Here is a 22,956-nt window from a genome sequence, read left to right as displayed (position 1 = left end):
CCTCACCCTGTCTCCCTCTCTCTCTCTGTCTTTCTCTCCTCTGACCTTTTCATCTGTTTTTCTCGCTCGTGGCTTGTGAAGCCAATTAAGTGTTTGTATACATGCACGCCGCTTCGAGACGGGGCGAAGGGACATTCCTCTCGTGGAGAAGGAGCCACGGAGAGCCGTCGTACGCATCAGCACGATCTCCTGATCAACAGAAGAGCAAATGTTCACGTAACTCTTGAGGTGGAAATGTGTGCGAGCGAGTGTGTGTCTGAAGTTCACGCGGGCTGGTTAATGCGCGGCGCAGCACCAAGGACCGAGCGGCTGCCTCCAAATCCTATGACTCATCCTCAGCGCAACTCGTGGTCTGCAACCCCATGAGCCTGTAGTCAAAAATTCTATTAGCCTGCATTAGATTCCTTCCTCCACCGCCTCACATCCGCTCACTGTAATCTCCAGTTCTCTGGTGCGTCGCCGGTGCAGAAACCGCCAAGATTGTAGTATATCAATGCACATATTTGCCAATTTCAACATAATTCCTGATGACTCACAACCTGGGGCATCTTTGAAAAAGCATGTGTATAAATCTGTAAATCCTTCTTTCTGCTTTGATTCAGAATGGTTGACTATATCTGTGCTCTTGTAGCATCGCCCAGACCTGAAGAAAAAAATCCTTATATATAAACATGACTCTTAAAAATGAAAGGATGGGATGTAAGAACATCCTCCGCTTCTTTTGTTAGCCCTAAACGCTCTCATTGGGCTGTGTAACCTCTCAAACGCACACACTTCTTGCTGTGTTGAACTGTGACACATCTCCCTCTCCTGGTTCCGTCAGGGTAAGAACAGGGTAAGAACAGGGGGAACTCTGCTGCTCGGGCTGCGTTTCTCGGAGCGTCGGAGGCTCCGACGGCCGACGCTGTGGCGCATTTACGCGTCTCCAGTCGGCCTCCTGTTAGAGAGCCCATTAGTGGCTCTGTGACCAGACCCTGCCTTTGGAGAGGCGGGGGGTGGGGGTGAGAGGAGAGAGGCAGAGAATGAAAGAACAGCAGAAAAGATGGAGTGGCACAAACCCAGACAAATGGAGGACACAAACTGTGTAGTAATGGAAAACACAGAGCTCCTAACACAATAAGTTAAGGGACTGGATCACATGAAAGCAGAGCTGTTTGCTGAATATGGAAATGTAGAATTAAAGACTAAGCATTATGTTGGAGGAGGAGGCAGGAGCTCTGACTCCTCTGATCTATACACGGCTTCCAACCCGGTCGCGTGCTTTGCAGTCAAATTAAGCCGAACTAATATTGTGTTAGTTCTAATTTGTTCAAACTTGATTTTCTGAGTGAGTGACAGCCCTGGTTAATTCTGTGTCCAATCCTGGTCAGGCTGAAAGAAGGGATGAGAAGGATGCTTCTGATCGAATCCGTTCCGCCCTCACTCACAAGACCTGAAGAGAACGTCTAATCAAAGAGGACGGCGAGAAGCTTCCTGAGCGGCTGGACGTGACGCTGGCGCAGAGCTGGAACACTTTACTCACATCTTTATTAATTCATCAGCTCTGAAATAGCGCTCAGAGCCTTCGTGTGCAGGAGGTCAAAGGTCATCCAGAAAGAGAGCACCAACAGGCAGCGAGGGGTCAAGAGGACAGGAGGAAGCATCTGCCCCCAATCATCCAGAGGCAGCGGTTAGCGTCTCCCTTTCCCATCCAGCGCCTTTCATCAGCAGGTGATGACAACAGAACCGTCGCCACGGTAACAGAGCAAACTGCAGTGAACGAGATTGGTTCAGCAGGTAAAACATGTTGGTTATACCTCCTTTCACTCCTTTCTACGAGTGAACAGAGAGAAGCCAACAGGACAGGAGCTCCCCGTCCTTGATCAAATTATGCCATTTTCCACTTTAGAGTCTCAGCTCCTCATGTCAGCGACATTTTCTGATGCAGTGTGAACAAAGCCAGAGTCCCAGACGCTGACAGCTAAGACGAGCTGGTCTCCAGAGCCGCCCGGAGCCCGGCTGGTATGAACCCAGCTGGACTGAGCCCCGGCGGCCTCTGCCCGCTGTCTGTCCGTCTCTGTGGACAGAATCCGCCTCCATCCCCAATCAAAGCAACGAGACAGAAACGATGGGGAGGAAGGAAGCTGGAGATGCACAGAGGAGGCGAGCAACTGCAGGAGATGACAAACGAGCAGGCGTTTGAATGTGAGAGCAGCTCAGTACCTGCACAAACAGGCCTGAGGGCTGCGCTGATGGTGAAGGACCCCATCGTCTGAATTCTCCCTCATTAAAAGATTAAAAATGCCCCCAAGAACGGCCGTAATAAAAAGCCTGTTCTGACAAAGTGCAGTCTTGTTGAGGGAACATGGAAGGAAAACTTACTCATCAAGTACATTTGCTTAATTATTCAGCAGAGCTTTTCGTCTGAAAGGACATCTGTTACAGAACAGAGGAGTGAGTGTGTGTGTGTGTGTGTGTGTGTGTGTGTGTGTGTGTGTGTGTGTGTGTGTGTGTGTGTGTGTGTGTGTGTGGGAGTAGAGGAGAAGCAGATATGTTACAAAAGACTGTCATGAACCCAACGCCAGAGTTTGAATGATGCTCTTCTGCCCCCTTGTGGTTCCGGCGCGTCATTGCAGGTGCTGCTGCGTTAGACGCTGAGGGCTAAACGTGGGCTGTGCTGCCCCCTGGCGTGAAACCACCCAACAGAACAAACATGTGGCCTCAGCGGTAAAGAAGGCAGCAACTAAACAGGCCTGTATCCACTTTACAGCTGGGTAGTCGTGTGTATTATCACACTTCCAGTAAAAAGGGGAAATGTAGTTATAAATGAATGTTTGTGTGTGTTTACTTACTTTACATCTTATTGATTGGCTATACTTTAAAACTTGCATATTTGTTGTGTTGTAGTTGTTTAGGTCTTAAACGTTACCTTGTAAAGTTTCTTTATGAATAAAACTGAATTACTTGAATGATTGTGTGTGAGCATGAGTATTAAACAGCACCACCTACTGTCCTGAGGCACCAAGTGCATCTGATGGGTCAGAGCCAAAACAGGCCCAACTTACAGTACGATGACATAAGAACCTGATAACAAGAGGATAATAAGGGTTTTGATGAGAATCAAATGTAACGATCTCTTCTATTTGGTTTCACTATTGTAAATTTAAAAACAGCTACAGTACCCTACAGCACATACACCCGCAGACAGATTTATGCGAACACAAATAATGCAACTAGATAAATGCATTTAATCATTTATATTTTTTTACCATTTTAAATCTGGATTGTCTGCACATTCATTCATTGGTTATTGAAAAGCATTGCAAACAAACATTAATTTGTGTTTTCACTAAACAAAAATAAAACGCTTTGTCCATGGTGACCTTTGACCCTGGGCCCAACCCCATCGCCTCTGTGTCACCCTTCACACTAGTTCATGTCTTTGGCAGCACGCACAGAGTTGGTTGTGTTATGACCTACAACTTTCCTTTTTAGACATTATGTGACATTCAACATAACTAAATAACCTATATATGTGATAAAAACGCCTGATCTGACCTCAAACTCAGGTCCTGGAGGAGCTGCCGTCCTGCTGGTTTTCCTGCCCCAGCGCCTACTGATCACCTTGAGCAGGTGTGTTCAGTCAATGAACAGCTGGAAAAGCCACCTGACCCACCTGGTCAAGGTGATGAGCAGAGAGGACTGCAGCTCCACGCATGTGTTATGAAGACGGATGGATTTTAAGCTGCTGCTGGAATGGCTCCTGTTTCACACTTAACTGCAAACACCTGAAGGTTTGTGCGATTTGCCAAATAAATACCATCAAAGTCTAATTTCAAAGGGTAAAATAACGGGCAGTGTTGCGCGCCCGATGCCGGGCCGGGCCGGGCCGGTTCTTACCCAGCTGGTGGGCCTTTCTCAGGCAGGACAGGGAGGCGTTGAGCCGCGCGCACTCCTCCTCGCTGGCGCCGAACTTCTGCAGCAGCTCACACACCTGCTCCTCGCTCATGTCCAGCAGCCCCTCCAGGGTCACGTCGCCCGGACTCAGCTGCTGCAGGGACAGGGACAGGCGCACGCACGGTGAAGCGGTGCACACGCAGCGCCAGCTCTGCGGAGCCTCTTCCTACCTGTGTGACCTCCTTCCTCATGTTGACGATGCGGAACCAGTGGCCGAGGCGAGGGAAGTCCTCCAGCTCGGCGCTGCGCTCCTCTAAGGCCACTTTGCACTTACAGGACAGCTGGCGGCTGAAGTACTTGACCAACTTCCCCTGGAAACAGAGAGGCAAACTTTGTAACTAGGAGAGGGATCAAAAGTGGCTTCATTAATGCACTTATTGCTGCGTTTGAACGGGGAGCAGTCACAACAGAGCATTCTCTGCTTGCTGCACCGCACAGACAGATTTTTTATTTAAGTGTAAGTGGACTCATTTTTACGTGGTGGGACCTTATTTTAGTCGCTGCATTTGACTCTGACTCTGACTCTGCTGATCAGCATCAGGTGGCACTAACCACGGCAGTGACGGAGACGAGTAGCAGCAGACGCCTCATGTTCATGGTCTGAGTGATAAAAACAGCTGATCACATACAGCACGTGTACTTTATTTTATATTTACAAGCCATTTTCTGCAATAAGCCCAAATATCATCAATAGTCTGAAGGACACGGTCCCGTTTAAACCACTAACAGTATGCGGTAGAGCAGTGGTTTCCTCACAGAAGCAGGTGTTGGGTCTTCCTCCGAGTCGGGGCGGCTGTCGGGTGTAAATCAGCCTGTAGGTCTGTCTGTAAACTGTGACAGAGACGTGAACCCGCCTCTCGCCTGACGGACAGCTGGGTTACAGCACTGAGCAGTAGTGAGTGAGCGAGTCAGTGAGAATTCATGGCCTCCGAACATGCGGGGTCACGGGGGTGCTGGAGCCCAACCCAGCTATGGGCGAGAGGCAGGGTCCCCCCTGGACGGGTCGCCAGTCCATCGCAGGGCAACACACAGACACACAACCACGCACACACACACTCACACCTACGGGCAATGGAGAGAGTTACGAACATTATAATAAATCCTTTTAGCTGTGCACAAAAAGACGTCTATGGAACAGAGCAGCTCCCGTACGTTAAAGTTCTGATGCTCAGCACTTTCTTGCTGTTGTTTTTAAGCGGTTTGAAGCTGAATTGTTTAATGTGAGTGAAAGCACCCCGGCAGGTGACGTGATGCTCTCAGTCTCAAGGATGACGCCCTCTCCGAGCGGCCGCCTCCGAAATGCCTGCTCGCAATGAGACGGCGCTGGCCTACATCCGTGAATAGCAGAGTAGAAAGCAGTGGAGGAGGACCTGCAGAAAAGCCTGCAGCAGCTGCCCACGGCTCCGTCCACGCCCACAGAGCCACACGTTCACCCGCCACAGCGAACCGTCATCTGCCTCGGATGCCGCATCCCTTCATCAAAGCGCCGCTGTCGCCACAGAGTGAGCGGAGTGAAATCACACAACAACTGGGGCTTCCACGCTTTTGAATTCCGACAGGATGAATTAAAATCACCACATACTTTGGTTTTTTGAACAAACATGTGCTCGAGCCTTTGCTTAATTAACTAATCTCATAATAAGTGGGATCATTCGTCATTAAAGTCACAAAGGGCCTGGATAGAATTGAAATTCATTTAACTGAATACTTCTGAATGTGCTCCCAGCGTAAAGACACTGGCCAGTGGCCTCCGGGTCCGGTGCCGGACCGGTGCCAGACCGGACCCGGACCTCTTCCCCACCGACCCGCTCACTAGGCTGGTTCCTCCCTCCACCCAGCTCTAGACACAGCACGGCGTGGACAGATGCAGGAGCATACGCCGGCGGGACCAGCAGGCTAACGACCAGGCTGAAAGCGCTTCCTCACACTTTTTAAAGTACCTTCTGTCGCTGCCGGTGCCGCTGCCTCACGGAGGAGCAGCCGCGTGAGCAGAACCGGCGCCGCTCAGGAGGGAGCGAAGAGCAAAGGTCCGAGGTTCAGTCAACGCCACGACCAAGAACTTCACTTTGGAAATCAACAATTAAGCAGCTGGTTGAGGATCAATTAAGCCTTTTATAGCAAAATGCAGCATGAAACACATTTTCACTGGAGCGATTTCGACTCGGACGGACGGAGAAAGGAACGAGTGGAAGTAACACTTTTTGTGTCAGAATGAATGTGGAACCATTTTGCATTAGAACACAGAGCTTCAGCAGCATCTTTTCTTCTAAATGCTTCATTTTTATACAGTGTGTTCTCTCCAACACATTCACATGTAAACCAGTGGGTCCAGTCCTGGAGGCAGCTCCACCTTCAGCTGAGTACCTGCATCAGGTGTTAAGACCAGCTGGATGTGCAGGTGAAGGACCCCCAAGGACCCCTGGACACCACTGATGTCATTCATTAAGTCCTCAATCTGCTTTTATCTTCTGACGGGGGAGAAAATATCGCTAGTTCCACCTTTGTTTTCAGGCCCGTTCCATCGTGTGTCTGTGTCTCCATGAAAGCTCAAAAACCCACATAAACCAACAGACTGCTCGAAGAAGATGGACGTGAAAGGACGCACCTCAGCACTAGAAGGACCGTCCAGCTCAGAGGAGCAGCAGCTGCAAAGTTCATGGCCACAAATTCACTTTTCAGTGTGTTTCAACTGTAAGGAAGAAAGTGATCAATACCACGATCTGAACTACCGGCCGCTCGCTCCACGTCTCCGTCGGATCCTGGGTATTGACAAAATGTGTTTCACAAGAGGGTTGTAGCCTAAATTTAACAACAGAAGAGTTGCAGCCCACAACAGAACACGGCCACCGAATTATCTCACTCTGACCTGGATCCACGCAATAATATGTAGCAGCTGCTTCATTGCAAGTTCTGTCAGCAACAAAAATAAGTCATTTATAAAAGCAGAACCATCAATTAAATATATTATTAGAGATATTTATCATACAACTGGGGTCATATCTGAGACGTTGCTCATTTGTCAAACACAGGTTTTTAGCTCAGAGAGAAGAGCAGAATGTAACGGCTGGACTGATCTGGGCTCAGCTGAGCTAAAACATGGGGAAAAGTTCTTAAAGTCCATTATGTGAGTGTTAATGAAGCACATGTTGCTGCTGTTTTAAACCAGAGTTTCCACCAGTGTGACTACAAAACAGAAGGACAGATGACATGTGAAACGCCATCTACACCAGTTTGCAACTGGCTTCTTCCCTTCATACTTTGAGCCACTGTCTCAGCATTGATCACCTCCTTAATGGGAGCACGTTAAAACTCCAAACCACCAGTATCAGCCAAAACAACACCTTGCGCTTCATGAGATGGAAAATAAACATTAAAGGTAAAAAGCCTTGGTTCACACATGATCCATCAGGCTCATGCTAATATGTCATAGCATAAAAATGTCATCTCTATAATGCTTACAACTAACCCAGTACCCACAATGCTTTGCAGGGCAGTCAGAGAACATAGTGAACATTTATCTTCACAGCCCTCAGTGCTGGCAGCACATTTGTACTTAATATTAGTTCTCTCTCCTGTTGGATTAGATTCCTGTCCCCAGTTTGTGCAACACTGCGCTAACAGCTGACACAAAGCTCTGAATATGCAGATGAACGCAGGGCACTGTTTTCTATTAGACGTGGTCCTCTGCGACTTCGCTTCATGCTTTTTACATAATATGGTCCCACTGGGACCGGACCATGTGTTGACGCTGCACACAGATAGCCCGTGTTGCGTTTATGGCCGCCTTATCACACTTAATGGTATTTGTCTTGGCCCCCTGAGGCTTCACCATAACATTCTTACGGGCCCCGCGTCCGCGCCGCTGATAGTGAGTTTCTCTGACCTTATCGCACGTTCTGGACATTATTTAATGTCCCGCATCCTCCAGCCGCCGGTGCGCAGGCTGTTTAAGTGGTCTGACAGGCGACAGCCTGGTACCTCAACACACCGCCGGGATATTACGGCTATTACGTAACGCAACTTACAGAATACCCACGGGCCAATTACACGGATAACGATATTTTGTAACAATTTCGCTAATCTCCGCGCCTTGCGTAACGGCGCGGCCTAGACGCGCAGCGGCGACGGGAGATGCGCAGCCTGGCAGCGCGGTGATCGACTGTAAACACGGGCTGCCTATAGGCCTCGGCTGCCTCACATATTATTCTGATGGAGAAGAGCCACCTTCTCTCTCCGCCACCTGCAGAATGCGCAAGTCTATAACAGCCACTGCAGCCGCGTAGCCTCCTGATTTATTGCACTGCACAAAACAGACAGCGGCGAGCTCCATCGGCAATCTTTGAATATTTATGCGTTGATAAGGCAGTGAACAATGTGCACAGTGGCCTAGAAATAAATAACAGACGGTGGCAGCCTTCCTTATTGATTTAGACGAGGATGCACAGCAGAATGTCAGTCATTCCGCTCAAAGGGCGCTTACCTCCAGCGTTCGGATCTCTTTTTGTGTCAAGTCGTTGGATGTGGCACATTTGGTCCGTAAACCCTCCAAACTAGAAATGCTTATGTCTATCATATTTTGCACCAGCTCGCACTGCTGCAAGGCTTTCTGCAAACTCAGATGCTGCTCTTCGCTTTTTGTCATCTCCTCGTTCATAGTTTGGCGAGCGGTGGTTGTTATTTTCCCCCTTGTGCACTTTCAAAAATAAAAGAGAACCAAAAAAAAACGTGTAATTATTCAGAACGGAAACGTGGAGCAGCCCACGGAACGGAGCAGCCCGCAGAACGCCATTAAACGAGATGCTGTCGGTTTAAAGACGCGGTTTGAGCCTTGACAGAGTCGACTTCATTGCAACAACAGTCCTCGTAGTCCCCGCTGTTTCATCGCGGTGTCTCTGGTCGTGGGCTAAATCAAACACCGTATGAAGACACCGAGCGGGACTGCACGGCTCGCCACAGCATCCATCGGGTGCCCCTTCGCTTCAAATTGATGTTGGGGGGGAAGGAGAAGCCGTTGAGCGCATCACAAGCGGACGTGTCGGACGGGAAGCCCGGTGCCGTTTAAAGGTGCTGATGTGTGGATCGGATGCAGGTACTCCCTGTCTCCCTTGGCAGCAGCTGCATCCCGGTTCGCTCCCACCACACCGACATGTTTCCTGTCAATCAAACCCACAGCAACAGCATCGCATCGCCCAGGCACCGCCGTGAGGGGCCACTCTCGCGAGATTGAGGCGCAGTGGGCTCGCTGCTTCAGCCGCTGTCCAGGCCTGAGCGGGCAACAGAACCTACAATTCACAGTTATTGGGGGAGAGGTAGCTGAAGCAGTAGGATTAGACTATGACAATTCATACATTTAGCTAGATGTGTGTATTGGACTCGTAAACAAAACACTACAACCTTTACAAAACATTTACATTTACAAAAAGATTAATTTTAAAAGTTAGAATTCACACTATAAAAAAGACAAACACATGGAAGAGGCAGCCATGATGACAAATTAGCTACAGCGAATTAAAAGTCGTCAAAACATTTAAGATAATTCAAAAAAATCTGTATACGAATCACTGTCACAACTTGTTCTATTCTGATTTGAATGAAACGTTCCTGTGTGTATAAGACACCAGGATACAATAGAAATTCTCTTGGAAAAATACACAGGTGCATTGCATACAATATTCTACATGACGTTAGAGAATTTCAGGCATTTGTTGTAGTCTACAAAGCGCTGGGCAGAGGTTAGAAAAGGTCACACACCTGATCAACACAGTTTTTTAGTGTGCAGCAGTTTGAGAAGAGTTTTTTTTAATCTCCAAGTGTCTTAAAACAGCTTCTTCTTTAAATAGCTGCAATAAACAGCTTTTACCTGTAAGTAAAAAGTAAGCTAGGAAATATAATTGACAGCAATGACGTCATAATATTAGGCAACACAGAATTTCAATTTTAGCATGACGATATAGTCCGTAATCAAAATGAAGGGCGTCAATTAATTTTTGAAGTGTAAATGAAAATTTACACCACACACATTTTATCCAGCGTGCTTATATACGTCACCGAGGCGCAGCAGAAAGAGCAATCCCATTGGGTGTACGTGGTGACGTAGGACGTACGTTTTGTTGTGTGGCGCGCCAAACGCGACAGCTACCAGAAAACGTAAAGTAGAAGTGCTAAGAAGTCGCAGAATACTCATTAACCAAACTTGATCCACCAGACATATTAACATGGCTTCTACAGATAAACCGCCGACACAAGCTAGAAATTTACCCTGGTGCGTAAATATGTTAATATGATAGCCCGACTTATGTCTTCAAGCTAAAGCTAGCGGCTAGCAACAACATGTCAATTTCAATCTGTATAACTGTGAGCTTCTCTGGGATGTTACATATAGTTTATTCCTAAGTAAGAGGTTCATCTAATGTCTGTTTAGTTCTTTACTTTTCCGTGTCGCCACTGTCTCGTCGGAGCGTCTGCTGACTATGACATAATATGATGCATGATGATGAGTTTAGCGGGTCATAAACCTACCGTTTCGTTATTTTAGTATCTTGTGCAAATTAGCTGGATTAGTTCGGCAATCTGAACTTTTTCCACTGATATTAATAGTATCTAACAACGCGTTTGTGCTCCAGGGTTGAAAAATACAGACCACAGACCCTTGATGACCTGATCTCACACAAAGATATTCTGAGCACCAGTAAGTACATGCAGACTATCTTAAATCTATAATACGTCTAAAATGAAGTATATGATCCTTTCATCCAAAGCCTCAGCATAGTGTGGTTCACCCATTTAAGTGTTTCCGACCCATATTCTTCTTTTTTCAGTCCAGAAGTTTATCAGTGAGGACAAGCTTCCCCATCTCTTGTTCTATGGTCCACCAGGAACAGGCAAAACCTCCACCATCCTTGCCTGTGCCAGACAGCTGTACAAGGACAAAGAGTTCAACTCTATGGTGTTGGAGGTGCGCTACAACCCTAATTGCAAGAGTTTCCTTTATCCAGGTTTGATGACCTTGTGCTTTTAAATTTGATATTAATATGACGTATTTTGGCATGTAGCTAAACGCGTCCGATGACCGAGGTATTGGTGTCGTACGAGGTCCCATTCTGAGTTTCGCCAGCACCAGGACGATCTTTAAGTAGGATTAAAACTCAGAATAAAACACTCGTACTATGTTTAGAAATAAATGTTACTTATGTAAACTTCCGCCTGCTCCTCTTGTCCTTGTCCTTCCTTGCCCCAGGAAGGGCTTCAAGTTGGTGATACTGGATGAGGCTGATGCCATGACCCAGGATGCCCAGAATGCATTGCGGCGAGGTAAGCCATCTGTTCAGCAGTGGTGCCCACTGTGAGCCACACGGCTCGCTGAGCAGCCAATTTGGCCTCTGGTAAACTATAAGATATCAGCTTGTTACTTGCTGATAATCATTTTTAAATCAAATACTTGTATTAGGACCTAATTTTACTGTTGATTTAGAATAATCCAACAGAATAAATTGACTTTATTTCTCTGGAGAGTGAAGGGAGTGCAATTCATGTCTGAGCTGATTGCTTGAAACAATAATTTATTTATTTTTTGCTTTGGTTTCTCTTTCTCCCGTCTTTCAGTGATTGAGAAGTTCACGGAAAACACCAGGTTCTGTATGATCTGCAACTACCTGTCTAAGATCATCCCTGCCCTCCAGTCTCGCTGCACCAGGTTTCGTTTCGGGCCGCTGTCCCAAGACCAGATGATCCCTCGGCTAGAGTATGTCATCCAACAGGAGAGGTAAATTTATTTTATTTATTATTTATTTATTTATTTTTAAAATCACTATCAAAATCTCAAATCTCAGATCTGCTTAATTTTTTGCATATTTGTTAAAGAGTGCGTGTTTCTTTTGGCAGTATCGATATAACTCAAGATGGAATGAAGGCCATTGTGACCCTTTCATCAGGTGACATGAGAAGATCTCTCAACATACTTCAGGTACAGACAAAAGCTATGAGCTGATGCCATCCAAACTGTGTTTTAAAGCATCAGACTGTATTTCACCGTGTGCTCTTTAGAGCACCAGTATGGCGTATGGGAAGGTCACAGAGGAGACGGTGTACACCTGCACTGGTCACCCCCTCCGCTCAGACATAGCCAACATCCTCGACTGGTCCCTCAACAAAGACTTCACCACAGCATACAAACGTATTCTGCACTTGCTTCACATGTTTTAGGATTTGATTTGGAATATATGTACAATAATAAACAAGCTTGTAACACCTTTATCTACAGTAATCCTTGAGTTGAAGACTCTGAAAGGTTTGGCCCTGCATGATATTCTCACAGAGGTTCATCTGCTTATACACAGAGGTGAGAAACACAGCACGCGCAACACATTGACAAAAATCTATTTTGTCGTCTCAGATGTGCAAATTTGGTCATTAATGGTGCCTATGTATATCATCCTCTCTTCAAGTTGACTTTCCTCCAGCTATTCGGATCGATCTGCTCATCAAGTTGGCTGACATAGAGTAAGTAAGATTTGTAAATCCTCTCAAACAAAACACAGTCAATAAAACCAGCCACATGAAGGCATCAGATGTCAGGATTTTTGTTTACGAACTTTTTATATCTTCTGCTCTCAGGCACCGGCTCGCCTCAGGAACCAACGAGAAGATCCAGCTAAGCTCCATGGTTTCTGCTTTCCAGGGAGTGAGAGACCTTGTGGTCAGTGAGGCCTCATAGAGAAAGCACCAGATTCACCCCAAAGCCAACTTCTATCTCTTGACTATGTCACTAATTTCCCTTCCTGTGCCTGTGATATGAAAGAGCTGGCAATATGTTTTCAAACAAGCATGTTTTGGTTACAATGCAACAATCTGTAAAAAACACATTTTTGTTGTGGAAGAAAACAGATGTTCGAAAAGGTCTTGTCGCTGCATAAATGTAGAATTAGGCAGATGTCTCAAAGGCACAAATGCTAGCAGCTCTGAGTCACTGACGTTGGACAGAAAGCAGCATATAATCAATTCAGTATCAGTTTCTCCATGGTGTAAAAATGATTCTTTTGCATTTGAGTCTGTTTAATAAAACATTATTTCCCATATAAATTGTGTTATTAGCAATTAATGTGCAGGTAAGTAGCAGTTTTCACTTTAGGTTGATAAACATTTAGAAACATATGAACACAAAACATTTACAGAATAAATTAACAGTATTAGCAGTTGCATCATTCAAGTCAAATGTCCATGTGGACGGCAAGTGTCCTTCAGTAGTAGTGCAAAAAATTAACTCCAGTGTTGGAATGTTGCATCTAATGTTTATGACATTAGGAGCTGCTTTCTATGACAAATCAAGCTTTGAAACGAAAAGGTGCTGAGGGATGTTTCTGTAGGTGAGGTACTCGAGGATTCTCTTGGGGAGGGGCAGCGGCTCCATCTGATGCGTGGAGACAGAGTGGCGCAGGATAAGTCGGCACAAGTGGCTCAAGCTGGGCACCGTCCTGGGGGCCTTCCAGAACCTCACATGTCCGTCTCTGGTTCTGGAAGCAGGAGAAATGTCTATTTAGACGTCGTCAACACAAGGCCACCAAATGTGGCCTTAAACTGGAAAATACTTGAGGACATTTTACCCAGTAGCAACTACGCCCCCTTGTGGATGGTAGTTGCAGCACAGTCCATTCGAGTCTCTGTCCACTTTCGTCTGCATCACCATGCCTTTCCTTCCTGGCTCCCAGATCCGAAGAGCTCTGCAAACCCAGCTCACAATTAACTGATGCAGCGCAGGAAACGGTTTGTAACCTGATTAACTACAAGATGCGTTGGATGAAAGCTGCTCACCTGTCATCGGTCACAATCGCCAGGTGCAAACCGCTGGGGGAGAACTGTATTGATGAGATTTGGTTTTGCCCATAATTTTCAAAGTAGTCACTGCAAAAACAGAGACAGAGACCTTTTCAGGGTCATGTAGTTCTATAGACAAACTCGGCAAAGGTCTTATTCCTAAAAATTATGCAGAAATTGCATATTTTGGTGGTGAAAGTGCAGGTGGTATTAGACGCACAACTTAAAACTTTAGCTGCTTCAAAGCAAGGTTTGGTAAATTCCGAGACTGAACTTACACCAGAGTTGTCAGTTTCTCTGCCGTGTACGGATCCCAGAGGTCGATCCACCAGCTGGAACCGCTGAAGGCTGCAGTGGCCAGCATTGCCCCGTCAGGAGAGAAGTCACAGGAAGACAGGAGATACAAGGTCTTATGGGTCCCTCCAATCAGATTCCTGATGAATGTGTATGAACGGAGACTCCACAAACAAACCATCTGGAATGGAAAAAAAAAAAAAAAAAATCACAGCTTGCTTTAAGTTTAGGTCTGCAAGATGTTAAGCTGTGTCCTCATAGTTTACAATAGAATAGATGCATGTTACAGCCTTCAAATCTTAAACTCGACAATATTAGACTCACTCTGTCAAATCGTCCAACAGATGCAACCATGCTGCAGTCTGGTGACACGGCACAGCAGCTGATCCAGTCTTTGTGTCCAGAAAGCACTTGCACCTTTTTACCTGCAACAGATGGAAAGAAGAGGAAAGTGGAGTGGATTGTGGAGGTCAACTTCAAACTAATTAATGTTTTTTATCAGTGTATACATGCAAAAGGGCCTGGTTTTCGTCTATACGAGTACAAAATGAAATTTAGATCATGGGAAATCAATTTGCATGTTGTGTTATTATTATATTCAGTTGCACACACACCTTTCTGTGCCAGGTCCCAAATCCTCAAAGTCTTGTCCCGAGATGATGAGATGAGTGTGAGCGTCCCATTCTGAGGGAAGACCAGGTCCCTAACCACACCTTCGTGACCGTAGAGGTCAAACACAGCCTCACCTGGACATGAACACAAAGCCCTTTAATGGGAGCTTCACAGACTCCACACTGACAACATCCTCACCAGCAGAAAACAACAGATCTCACCAGTTGAGACGTTCCAGATCTTGATCACCCCGTTCTCCAAGCCTGTGGCTAGGAGCAGGCTTTTGTTCCACTTTGATGGGATTTGAGCCGGCCGTGCCGCCTTGGCCGGTTTTGGAGGCCTGGGTCCGAAGGCGAGGCCCCACACTGGGTGACCACAGCTGAAGCTCTTGTCTCCTCGGTCGGTCTCCCCACTCTGACCGTCCCTGTGGGTGAAAAGAGCACAACTATACAGATATAAATAAACATAGAGGTTTGAAGCTGGAGAAGACAGTTAAAAAAAGTGGCCTTTAAGAAAAGTGGGAAATGTTACCATCACTGCCACAGCTACATAGTAACAATAGGTTTCATTTAAAAAACGGGAAGAGAAGAAGCAAAGATACCTATTTGCTTTGCAAAACATTTGTTTGTTTGATTGTATTTTCATCATGAGCATTATAAAAAACACCCCAAAATAACAAACATGCTATTTCTGCTAAAAATCACAGAGCTGGATCAACAGCACATGATTTAGATTTGATGTCTTAGGTTTTAGATACTCTCGTCGTGTCTGGATTGTTCCAGAAACAAATCAGCCCGTTGAAGTCTCCGCTGTGAAAACAAAGCGGAGTGTACGAGCGGCACCTGAACGCCTCGTGTGATCGAACCTACTCTGAGTCCAGAGGCCAGGCGACCACCCACACGATCCCGTGGCCCATCGACCAGGCGAACCACGCTCCGTCCGGGGAGAAGTCCACGCTCCACGTCTCGCAGCCCGCCCGGCCCACCAGGGACGGGGGCCGCCGGGTCTTGAGCTCCAGGATGAGCGCCGGGTCGGACGCTGGAGGAGGACGGAAATGAAACATGGTGAAAGGTCACCGCAGCGCTGAGCCTCGCGGGTCGCTGTGGTTCGGGAGCGGGCTGGTCTCCACAGCGACCCGGCGCCTGGATACGAGCCGTCGCGATGACAGCGACCGAAACACTCACTGTATTTGGGCTCCTGGCTGTTTTCCGTGGAGCACATCATTCGTCTGTCGACATGCTCCTCTTCAGCGTCGTCTCCTTCGGCTCCACTCGTCCATTGAGCTGGAGACAGGACGCACCGACTGCTCCGTTCCGGTTCCGTGGCGTTTGCTATGTGCAGAATCCGCGAGACACAATGTTCTTATTTCTGTCTGACTCACTTTGTACCAGCGGCTACGACGCAACGACCGAGTCACGTTTTGCTATTACGTAACCCCAGGAAGCCGAAGCCACGCCCCTCGATAGGTTACGATACCTCCGAACGGGCCCTTAAGTGACGTCATGATTATAAGTACGGTTCGCTTTAATGCTATGACAGCTGTAATCACAAAACATAAATCTCAAATATTCATAATAAACTAAAATGTTAGTGAGGACAGCAGCTGTTATATATTTAACTTTAAAAATCAACTTTCCAACGGCAAATGCTTAATACAGTGTCAGAGTTAATATTTAACAAACTGACAAGGTTGCATCACGCTGTAAATCACTGCAGTAAACAAACAACTCATTTTTCATTCTCTCATTAAAGATTTTTGTTCATTTGTTCCTGCCGTCACTTTCTTCCCTTAAACCTATTTTATGTTATTTCTTAAATTCAGAATTCTTATTTTGTATTGCTAACCGAGCTTTTGTTTACGCCTGCTGACCGTGAGGTGATGATTTCTGGAAAATCCGTGAACAGATTTGAAACATGAACTACTGATCTGAGGCCTTTTAATCACATTAAGTGGATATGATCCATTACAGCCTTTTAAGCGCCGTCTTCTTGTTGCAACTCAAGCTGGATGCACAAGAAGAACTGATCTGAGAGCAGTCGCCTCCTGTTACATGTGATTACATCTGCTCACTGTGCTTCCAGTGAAAGGGCTTTAAACGAAACTGGACATTGTCATCTGCTTCAAAAATATCAAATATAACATTTATAAAGTACAACACATTGTTGTAATGTAGACTTCATCTGAATTTATTGATTAAATCCAAATTGATTAATTTGATACTGTGTACAACTCGTGATTTTTTATTTATTTTACGCTTTGATCTTAACTAACCATTAGATTTAGTCAGAACCCAGACATTTGCTAATATAATTCACTGCAGTGCCCGTTAATACATACAGCATATTGCAGAATTGTCGACTTGATGACAGCTTCCTACAGAAACTGAGAAATGACCTTTTACAGCTGTTTCTCACAACGTAAGCATCAATCTGACTCCACCACATTTTTAAAATAGCATCAGCTCTTAGATGCTACGCACAGAGACACCGTGTAAATGCTTTGTATTTATTATAGGCTGCAGGTGCACGGCATTAATCACTGTCTCACTGCAAAAGACTCCAAGAATCACAGTGTTGAAACAGCTGTTTTTACTCCATTAAAGTCACACATTCAAAACACTGTACAAAAAAATCTAACAGATGTACAAAATGTCTAAACCCTGATTTTTTTAAAAATACAACAATAAAAGGGGTATTTTTTCACATCTTGTCACATTCTCACTGGGAGCTTATGTAAAACACCAACACCTAATATGATACAAGATCTACTGGCTCTTCTGCTTCTGCCGTGTCTTCCAGCTGCTGTGGACTTGTGTCTGCTGCTTCTGAATCCTCGTGATCACCTAAAAAAGGAGAGCCAAATATTTTTCTGTTGCCAAATGAAGTAAATAGTAAATCAGTCAATGTGCCGCCCTGACGACGTACTCAATGGCATCCTGTGTATCTGGACCAGTGTTGTGGGACCCCCGTTTGTTACCGGCGGCAGCTGAGGAACCGAGTCCTGAAACATCTGCTCGTCGTCTGAATCCACCAGATTCAACACGTCCCCTCCGTCGCTCAGTTGTCTGGAGAACAGAAACAGGACATCAGCAGAATAATTTGTCTTAGAAGAAAAGACAGAAACAGTTTTATAATATTCTATTATATATAATTTATTATTATTATTATTGCATTACTAAAACATGCAGCATATAAAAGATAAATAAATGTGGGAAACTTACCCAAAGCCACCTCCTGAAAAACACACATGAACAAACAATAAGCACATATTAAACTTTATACAGTGGACGTCTTTCACAAAACGCAGAAAACGCTTTTGTGACTTTTGATTATTTATCTTTGTAAAACTGAGTGCAGACGTTACCCAGGCAGATTTGGTGCCGCTGGGAGTAGAAGGTTTTGGCCAAGACGAAGGTGGCCACGATGATGAGCAGGGCTATGAAGGTCCCGATGATGGCGCCCGTGTTCACAGAGGAAGCTGGCGGCACAAAACGAAACCACAGCCAAAGATTATGGAGCGGGAAGAAAGGTGGGGCAGCAGGTTGTGCAGCATTCCTCAGGCTGCACCGCCTGTGCCTGGAGTCAAAGTTCGCCTCCCTCCAGCCCGGCTCAACGCACCCTTCACGGTGAGGTGGACCTCCAGCGCCACGACGCCCACGGCGTTCTCGCTGCGGCAGAAGTAGAAGCCGGCGTCCTCCATGGTGACGTTGAGGATGGTCAGCTTGACGTCCGCCCCCTCAGCCGACACCACGTACTTGGACCCGGGCGTCACTTCCTCCTGCTTGACGCCGATCCTCCACGTGGTGTTTGCGGGAGGGCTGGACGTGGCCTCGGTGCAGGTCAGAGTCACGCTCGACGCCTCCACGGCCGCGGCGATGGGGTCGCCTCGAGGGTACGGAGCCGCTGGGGGAGGACACGAAACGCATTCAAGTTTGAAACAAAGTGTGTCCAAAGTGCCTTTATTCCAGCTGGGCCCTGTGGGAGCGATGTAAGGCTCATCAGTCGATGCAGGCGTGGACTGTGCCACACGCTCCCTCCCTGTGACGACAACACTTCCACTCAGTGACCCACACCATGTGCCACACTGCGCCTCGGGCTGTGCCTCAGAAATGCAAACACAGCTAATAGGCAGCTTAAATCTTAAGTCAACTAGTGACAAGCACATTAATCATGCAAAACACCCTTGATTATATTTGAATTCTTCTCAGGTACAGATCTAATCTCTAGGTTAGGGTTGCACGACGTTGGAGAGAGGGGAGAAGGCAGCGCGGAAGAGAACGGCCGCTCCGACAGTCACCGCAACACGTGAACGAACCAGGGGTGCAAAGTGCTACACGACAGTACTTCAGCTTTAAAACAACTGAGCATGAAACTATTCAGGATCAGTCAGCGTCTGTCAGGGAGCGCTGGAATCCAGTGCTTTTCTTTCTCCAGCGTGACCTGACAACCAGACAGCAGCGTTTAACGTATGGGTTTGTTGATCTATTGCAAATAATCCATGGAACATTCAACACAGCACGGCGACGGTAGAAAGAATAAGCGCACAGGGAAGTTCTAGACATTTAACTGCCCCATGTTACAGGCACCCACGTCTGGATAGAAGGAATGACATTTTTTGCGTATGGAAGGAATCAACAGTATCGGAAACAAAATGTTGGTATCATGACAGCACTAATGTAGATATTGCAAAAGAGCAAAAGCAACTAAGAACACTGAGCTTTACTATTTAGACTTTACTATCTAGCTTTTACCTTTACTATTTAGACTGTGAACCCACATTAGCCTCAGCAGGTCCACATCAGGACACGTGTTCCATACTTACTGATGTTCAGTGAACAGGACCTCTCCTCTGGGCTCAGGATGTGCCTGGCCGTGCACGTCACCCTCTCCCTGAGGCCCAGCTGCGACTGGTTCAGCGTCACCGTCAGGTTGTTCGTCAGCGCTAACACTTTCCAGGCGGCCACCTGCTGTGTGAGGCCTCCCTCCCAGCGCAGCTGTGGTGGAGGATACAAGCCCAACCAGCTGCAGGTGACCTGGGCCTGAGCCGGGCCCCAGGCTCTCTCCCAGAAGCAGTCGGGGTGTCGGTCCGAGGCTTCTACAAAGAGCAGGAAACCACTGACTCATGTTCATGCTTCTTATGGTCATCGTCTGTCTGTGGATGTGACTCTCTAGTAAAAAAAGCCCAAAACCAATTCTCGAGTGCTACGAGGCTGCTTCTGCAGAACGTGCTTACTGAGGGTGAGTGAACACAGCTGCTCCTTCCCTGGAGCCAGGGCCGGATGCTCAGCCATGCACCTGAGTGTAGGCCCGTGCAGCAGCTGGGAGCGGGTCAGGTTCAGCAGCAGCTGCTCCGTGGGCGCCGCCTTTAAGACTCGGTCGGCCTCCCAGCGCAGCCTCGGGGTGGGGTACGCTCCGGCCCAGGTGCAGTTGAGCTGCAGCTGCGAGAGGTCCACAGGTTCCACACCCAGACACTTGGCAGGACGCTCTGGGACGTCTAGGCAGAACCAGAACCAGTAAAGACCCACAGTGTTGCGTTACTGGAGCCATTTTCTACCATAACTGGTTATTACTGCCTCCTCAGAACTCACTGGTGTATTCGATAGTAATACCACCATTAAACCTGTGGTTTTTGGCTTTAAGATTCCTTTGATATACAGTTTCTAGGTTTTAAGCAAAACCGGTTATTGGGTTTATTCACTGGTCAGTTTTAGTTTGTCGACGCAGCAGCTATGCAAACATCAAGTACAGGATTGAAAACCGTGAGGCTTCTCCGTGATATCATCTGCTTTCCACTAGTCTCAGCTGAGACACGGCTCGACAGCCCTGCAGTTTCTGTTTGTTTTCTCCTCCGAGCATGAAGCTGTGTGTTATTCATCCACTTAAGCTCGGCTGTGATCAGGATGGTTCGGTTTTTACAGCTTTAACACTAAACACTACACCGTGACGCTGGTTTAGAAACAAACGCGTTCACGTTTCCTGAACCAGTTGATAAACGTCACCTGTGGGTACTTACAGTAAACCAGCAGCTCCGTGCTCTGAATGACGGTCTCATTTGACACAGGATTCTTGGCCACGCAGCTGTACACTCCCTGAGAACCGGGCTCGATGTTGTCTATCCTCCACAGCAGCCTGGGTCCAGACGTCGAAGCCAGAGACTCGTTGCTGTAGGCGGCGCCCCTGAAGGCCCAGGTCAGCTGCTGGGACGGGTACGAGGAGCCGGAGCAGTTCAGGTGCACGCTGGACCCGCGCACGGCGGCCAGCGTGCCGTTGGGCAGAGTGATGGCAGGACCGATGGACGTGGAGACGTTTTCTGGACCACCTAAAAAAAAACAGCAGAAATAAATGAGGAGCAAGTCAAGATGTGAGACCAGAGCCACGCTGGAGCCCTTTCAGGCCTCAGCGACCTACAGTATGATGCTCTCGTTAGAATCTTATTTAATTTAATGGCAGCTCATGAACAGAACCGGTATGTCAACCACAGACATGGACTTAAACTGATCTCAATCAGTGTGAACACAGTGTGTTAGTGTGATACCAAAAGCAACACATGACGTCAGAAACAACGCAGAAATGCTTGTTATAATCTAAACAGTGGTCACGGTCAGAACTACAGCGGAACCTACTGATAAGTACGGATGAACTGCAGACGAAGTGATTCAATCAGCAGCACCTGTTACTGGAACTACAAATAGTCTTTGACGGAATTTCTTGCACAATCTGTGGAACACACCTGGACCAGACTGGTACTGACGTTTCTACGTCCACCCGCTTGGTGGTTTCGGTTCGTTGGAACGACCATAAACAGTGAGTTCAATTTGCGCAAAGTGAAACTCGCCTGTTTCCTCGACTAAAACCAGTCAGTCATGTTGAAGAACCAGTTTGTGACCGCTGGTAGAGACGCTCCCAGCGGCGCAGCGCACTGGCCTCGTCCACTTACTGGTCACTTGAAGCTGGACGCGTGCCTGGACCACGGCGCCGCCAGGTAACGTGGCGTTGCACAGGTAGGAGCCCTCGTCCCCAGGCGCCGCCGCCGCGATGCGCAGGCTGCCGCTCTCCAGCACCGTGAGGCGCTGCGGGTCCGCGGCGCTGGAGCCCCCGGGGGTCCCCGGGGTGGAGCCCCCGCTTCGGATCACCTCACGCCCGTTCTTCGTCCACGCCGTTAGAGACGGCGTGGCGCCGCCGGTGGTGTTACACGGAAGTAAGACGAGGCGGCCCGGCGCGGCTGACAGGGACGCGTCCGCGGAGGCATCGCCCGAACCCGCCGCTTTGACGAAGACAAAGAACCGCGTCAGGATGATGTTGGCGCTCACCTGTTCGTTACCTGGAGGCTCCGTTACCGCGACACACACTCACCTGCTGCGAACACGCAGAGCTGCAGCAGCAGCGCTACACACACGAGCGTCTTCATGTTAACTTCCCTACATCGCCCTGAGAGAAAGTGAGTTAAACGCGCATCCTGACCGAACCTGTCGGACTAGTTCATCTGTGAGAACCTGTGTGTAACGCACAGCATCACGGCGGCCGCCGGTCCGCCCATCATCAGTCACGGCGACGCCGCGGATAGGAGGGTCTTACGGCAGGTTAGTGTTTGTTTACTGGAGCACGCTGCTCCGGAAATGCCCGGAAACCACGCCCCGAACTTACCTGCTTAAAGGTACGGGAACACATTTTTTTTATTCCAGTGTTTTATTTCAGGTTTCTGTCATCCTATTTTCACTCATAATTACAAAATGATTTCCCGGCGTGGAAAATATGTCCCTTTTGATTGAAATCAAACAGATGGTGATTCTGATTTTGTGGTTTATGTAGAGCAGAAACAGGACAGCACAACTTTAAGGCAGCAAAACCTGGTGTTAAGTGTGTCTAACATCATCTGAGTTTGACTAAACTTTCTGTCATCAATAACTGACATTAACTGAATGTAAATGGATGTGGTACTCTGTCTAATCAAACCTGGGGGTTTATTAGTTACAGGCACCCACCTGAAACTGCTGCAGTAAATTAGATAACACTCAGGGGAACAGTCCTGCCATTGTTAGACCCTGCTCAATAAAAACAGGACGTCCGGATAAAGAAAGCGATAATGGAGCATATAAGGTGGAGGAGGGCTCAGCTCAGGACACGTGCCTTGACTGACGGGCATTTAATCCAACTGCAATTAATGTCTGAAAGCAACGCTCTCTACTGGTAACGCACTGTCGGTGATGAATGTGACGTTTATGGACTGGTTAGAACTTTTGGAAAAAGTAATTGTTCTGAACAAAAAGCATCTATAAGTTAAAGAACATCTCTTATGGTTTGTAG

General features: G+C 47.4%; 4 protein-coding genes across 8 annotated transcripts in view; 1 reads left to right on the top strand and 3 right to left on the bottom strand.

The window, feature by feature from the left end:
* Window positions 1-9,144, bottom strand: part of ksr2 (kinase suppressor of ras 2) — a 57,294-nt gene extending 48,150 nt beyond the window's left edge. For 2 of the 4 annotated variants that reach the window (XM_029160950.3, XM_029160949.3), the window contains exons 1-3: window positions 8,417-9,142; window positions 4,107-4,247; window positions 3,880-4,030 (exon numbers count right to left, since the gene is read on the bottom strand). In XM_029160950.3, the coding sequence (XP_029016783.1) occupies window positions 3,880-4,030; window positions 4,107-4,247; window positions 8,417-8,590 (466 nt within the window). In that variant the 5' untranslated portion in view covers window positions 8,591-9,142. Of the gene's footprint in view, window positions 1-3,879; window positions 4,031-4,106; window positions 4,248-8,416 lie in introns of all 4 variants that reach the window. The other 2 variants (XM_055511522.1, XM_029160951.3) reach the window with 2 other exon arrangements.
* An 877-nt stretch (window positions 9,145-10,021) lies between these two features.
* Window positions 10,022-13,014, top strand: rfc5 (replication factor C (activator 1) 5). Its single transcript, XM_029161037.3, has 11 exons — window positions 10,022-10,198; window positions 10,560-10,624; window positions 10,755-10,891; window positions 10,989-11,068; window positions 11,174-11,247; window positions 11,539-11,698; window positions 11,818-11,899; window positions 11,980-12,109; window positions 12,197-12,274; window positions 12,381-12,435; window positions 12,550-13,014. Exons 1-11 carry the CDS (start codon window positions 10,152-10,154, stop codon window positions 12,647-12,649), a joined length of 1,008 nt encoding a protein of 335 aa, XP_029016870.1. The 5' UTR covers window positions 10,022-10,151; the 3' UTR covers window positions 12,650-13,014.
* On the bottom strand, window positions 12,794-16,175 carry wsb2 (WD repeat and SOCS box containing 2). Of its 2 annotated transcripts, none has more exons than XM_029161035.3 (9): window positions 15,837-16,175; window positions 15,522-15,690; window positions 14,874-15,097; window positions 14,655-14,786; window positions 14,365-14,465; window positions 14,025-14,221; window positions 13,744-13,833; window positions 13,536-13,652; window positions 12,794-13,445 (listed from the first exon to the last, which is right to left on the bottom strand). In XM_029161035.3, the coding sequence occupies exons 1-9, from the start codon at window positions 15,874-15,876 to the stop codon at window positions 13,247-13,249; spliced, it is 1,269 nt and encodes a 422-aa protein (XP_029016868.1). In that variant the 5' UTR covers window positions 15,877-16,175; the 3' UTR covers window positions 12,794-13,246. The 2 variants fall into 2 exon arrangements, with proteins under 2 accessions (XP_029016868.1, XP_029016869.1); XM_029161036.3 differs by having other exon boundaries at window positions 14,874-15,076; window positions 15,837-16,174.
* Window positions 16,176-17,218: 1,043 nt separating this feature from the next.
* vsig10 (V-set and immunoglobulin domain containing 10) lies at window positions 17,219-22,199 on the bottom strand. Its single transcript, XM_029161034.3, has 10 exons — window positions 22,006-22,199; window positions 21,590-21,916; window positions 20,666-20,971; window positions 19,886-20,146; window positions 19,475-19,747; window positions 18,271-18,555; window positions 18,017-18,130; window positions 17,874-17,886; window positions 17,578-17,717; window positions 17,219-17,495 (listed from the first exon to the last, which is right to left on the bottom strand). Exons 1-10 carry the CDS (start codon window positions 22,058-22,060, stop codon window positions 17,401-17,403), a joined length of 1,869 nt encoding a protein of 622 aa, XP_029016867.1. The 5' UTR covers window positions 22,061-22,199; the 3' UTR covers window positions 17,219-17,400.
* Window positions 22,200-22,956: the final 757 nt, after the last annotated feature.

The sequence above is a fragment of the Betta splendens genome, chromosome 9 (genome assembly GCF_900634795.4).
Source record: "Betta splendens chromosome 9, fBetSpl5.4, whole genome shotgun sequence".
Classification (NCBI taxonomy): domain Eukaryota; kingdom Metazoa; phylum Chordata; class Actinopteri; order Anabantiformes; family Osphronemidae; genus Betta; species Betta splendens.
This window is presented reverse-complemented; position numbering and strand designations above follow the sequence as displayed.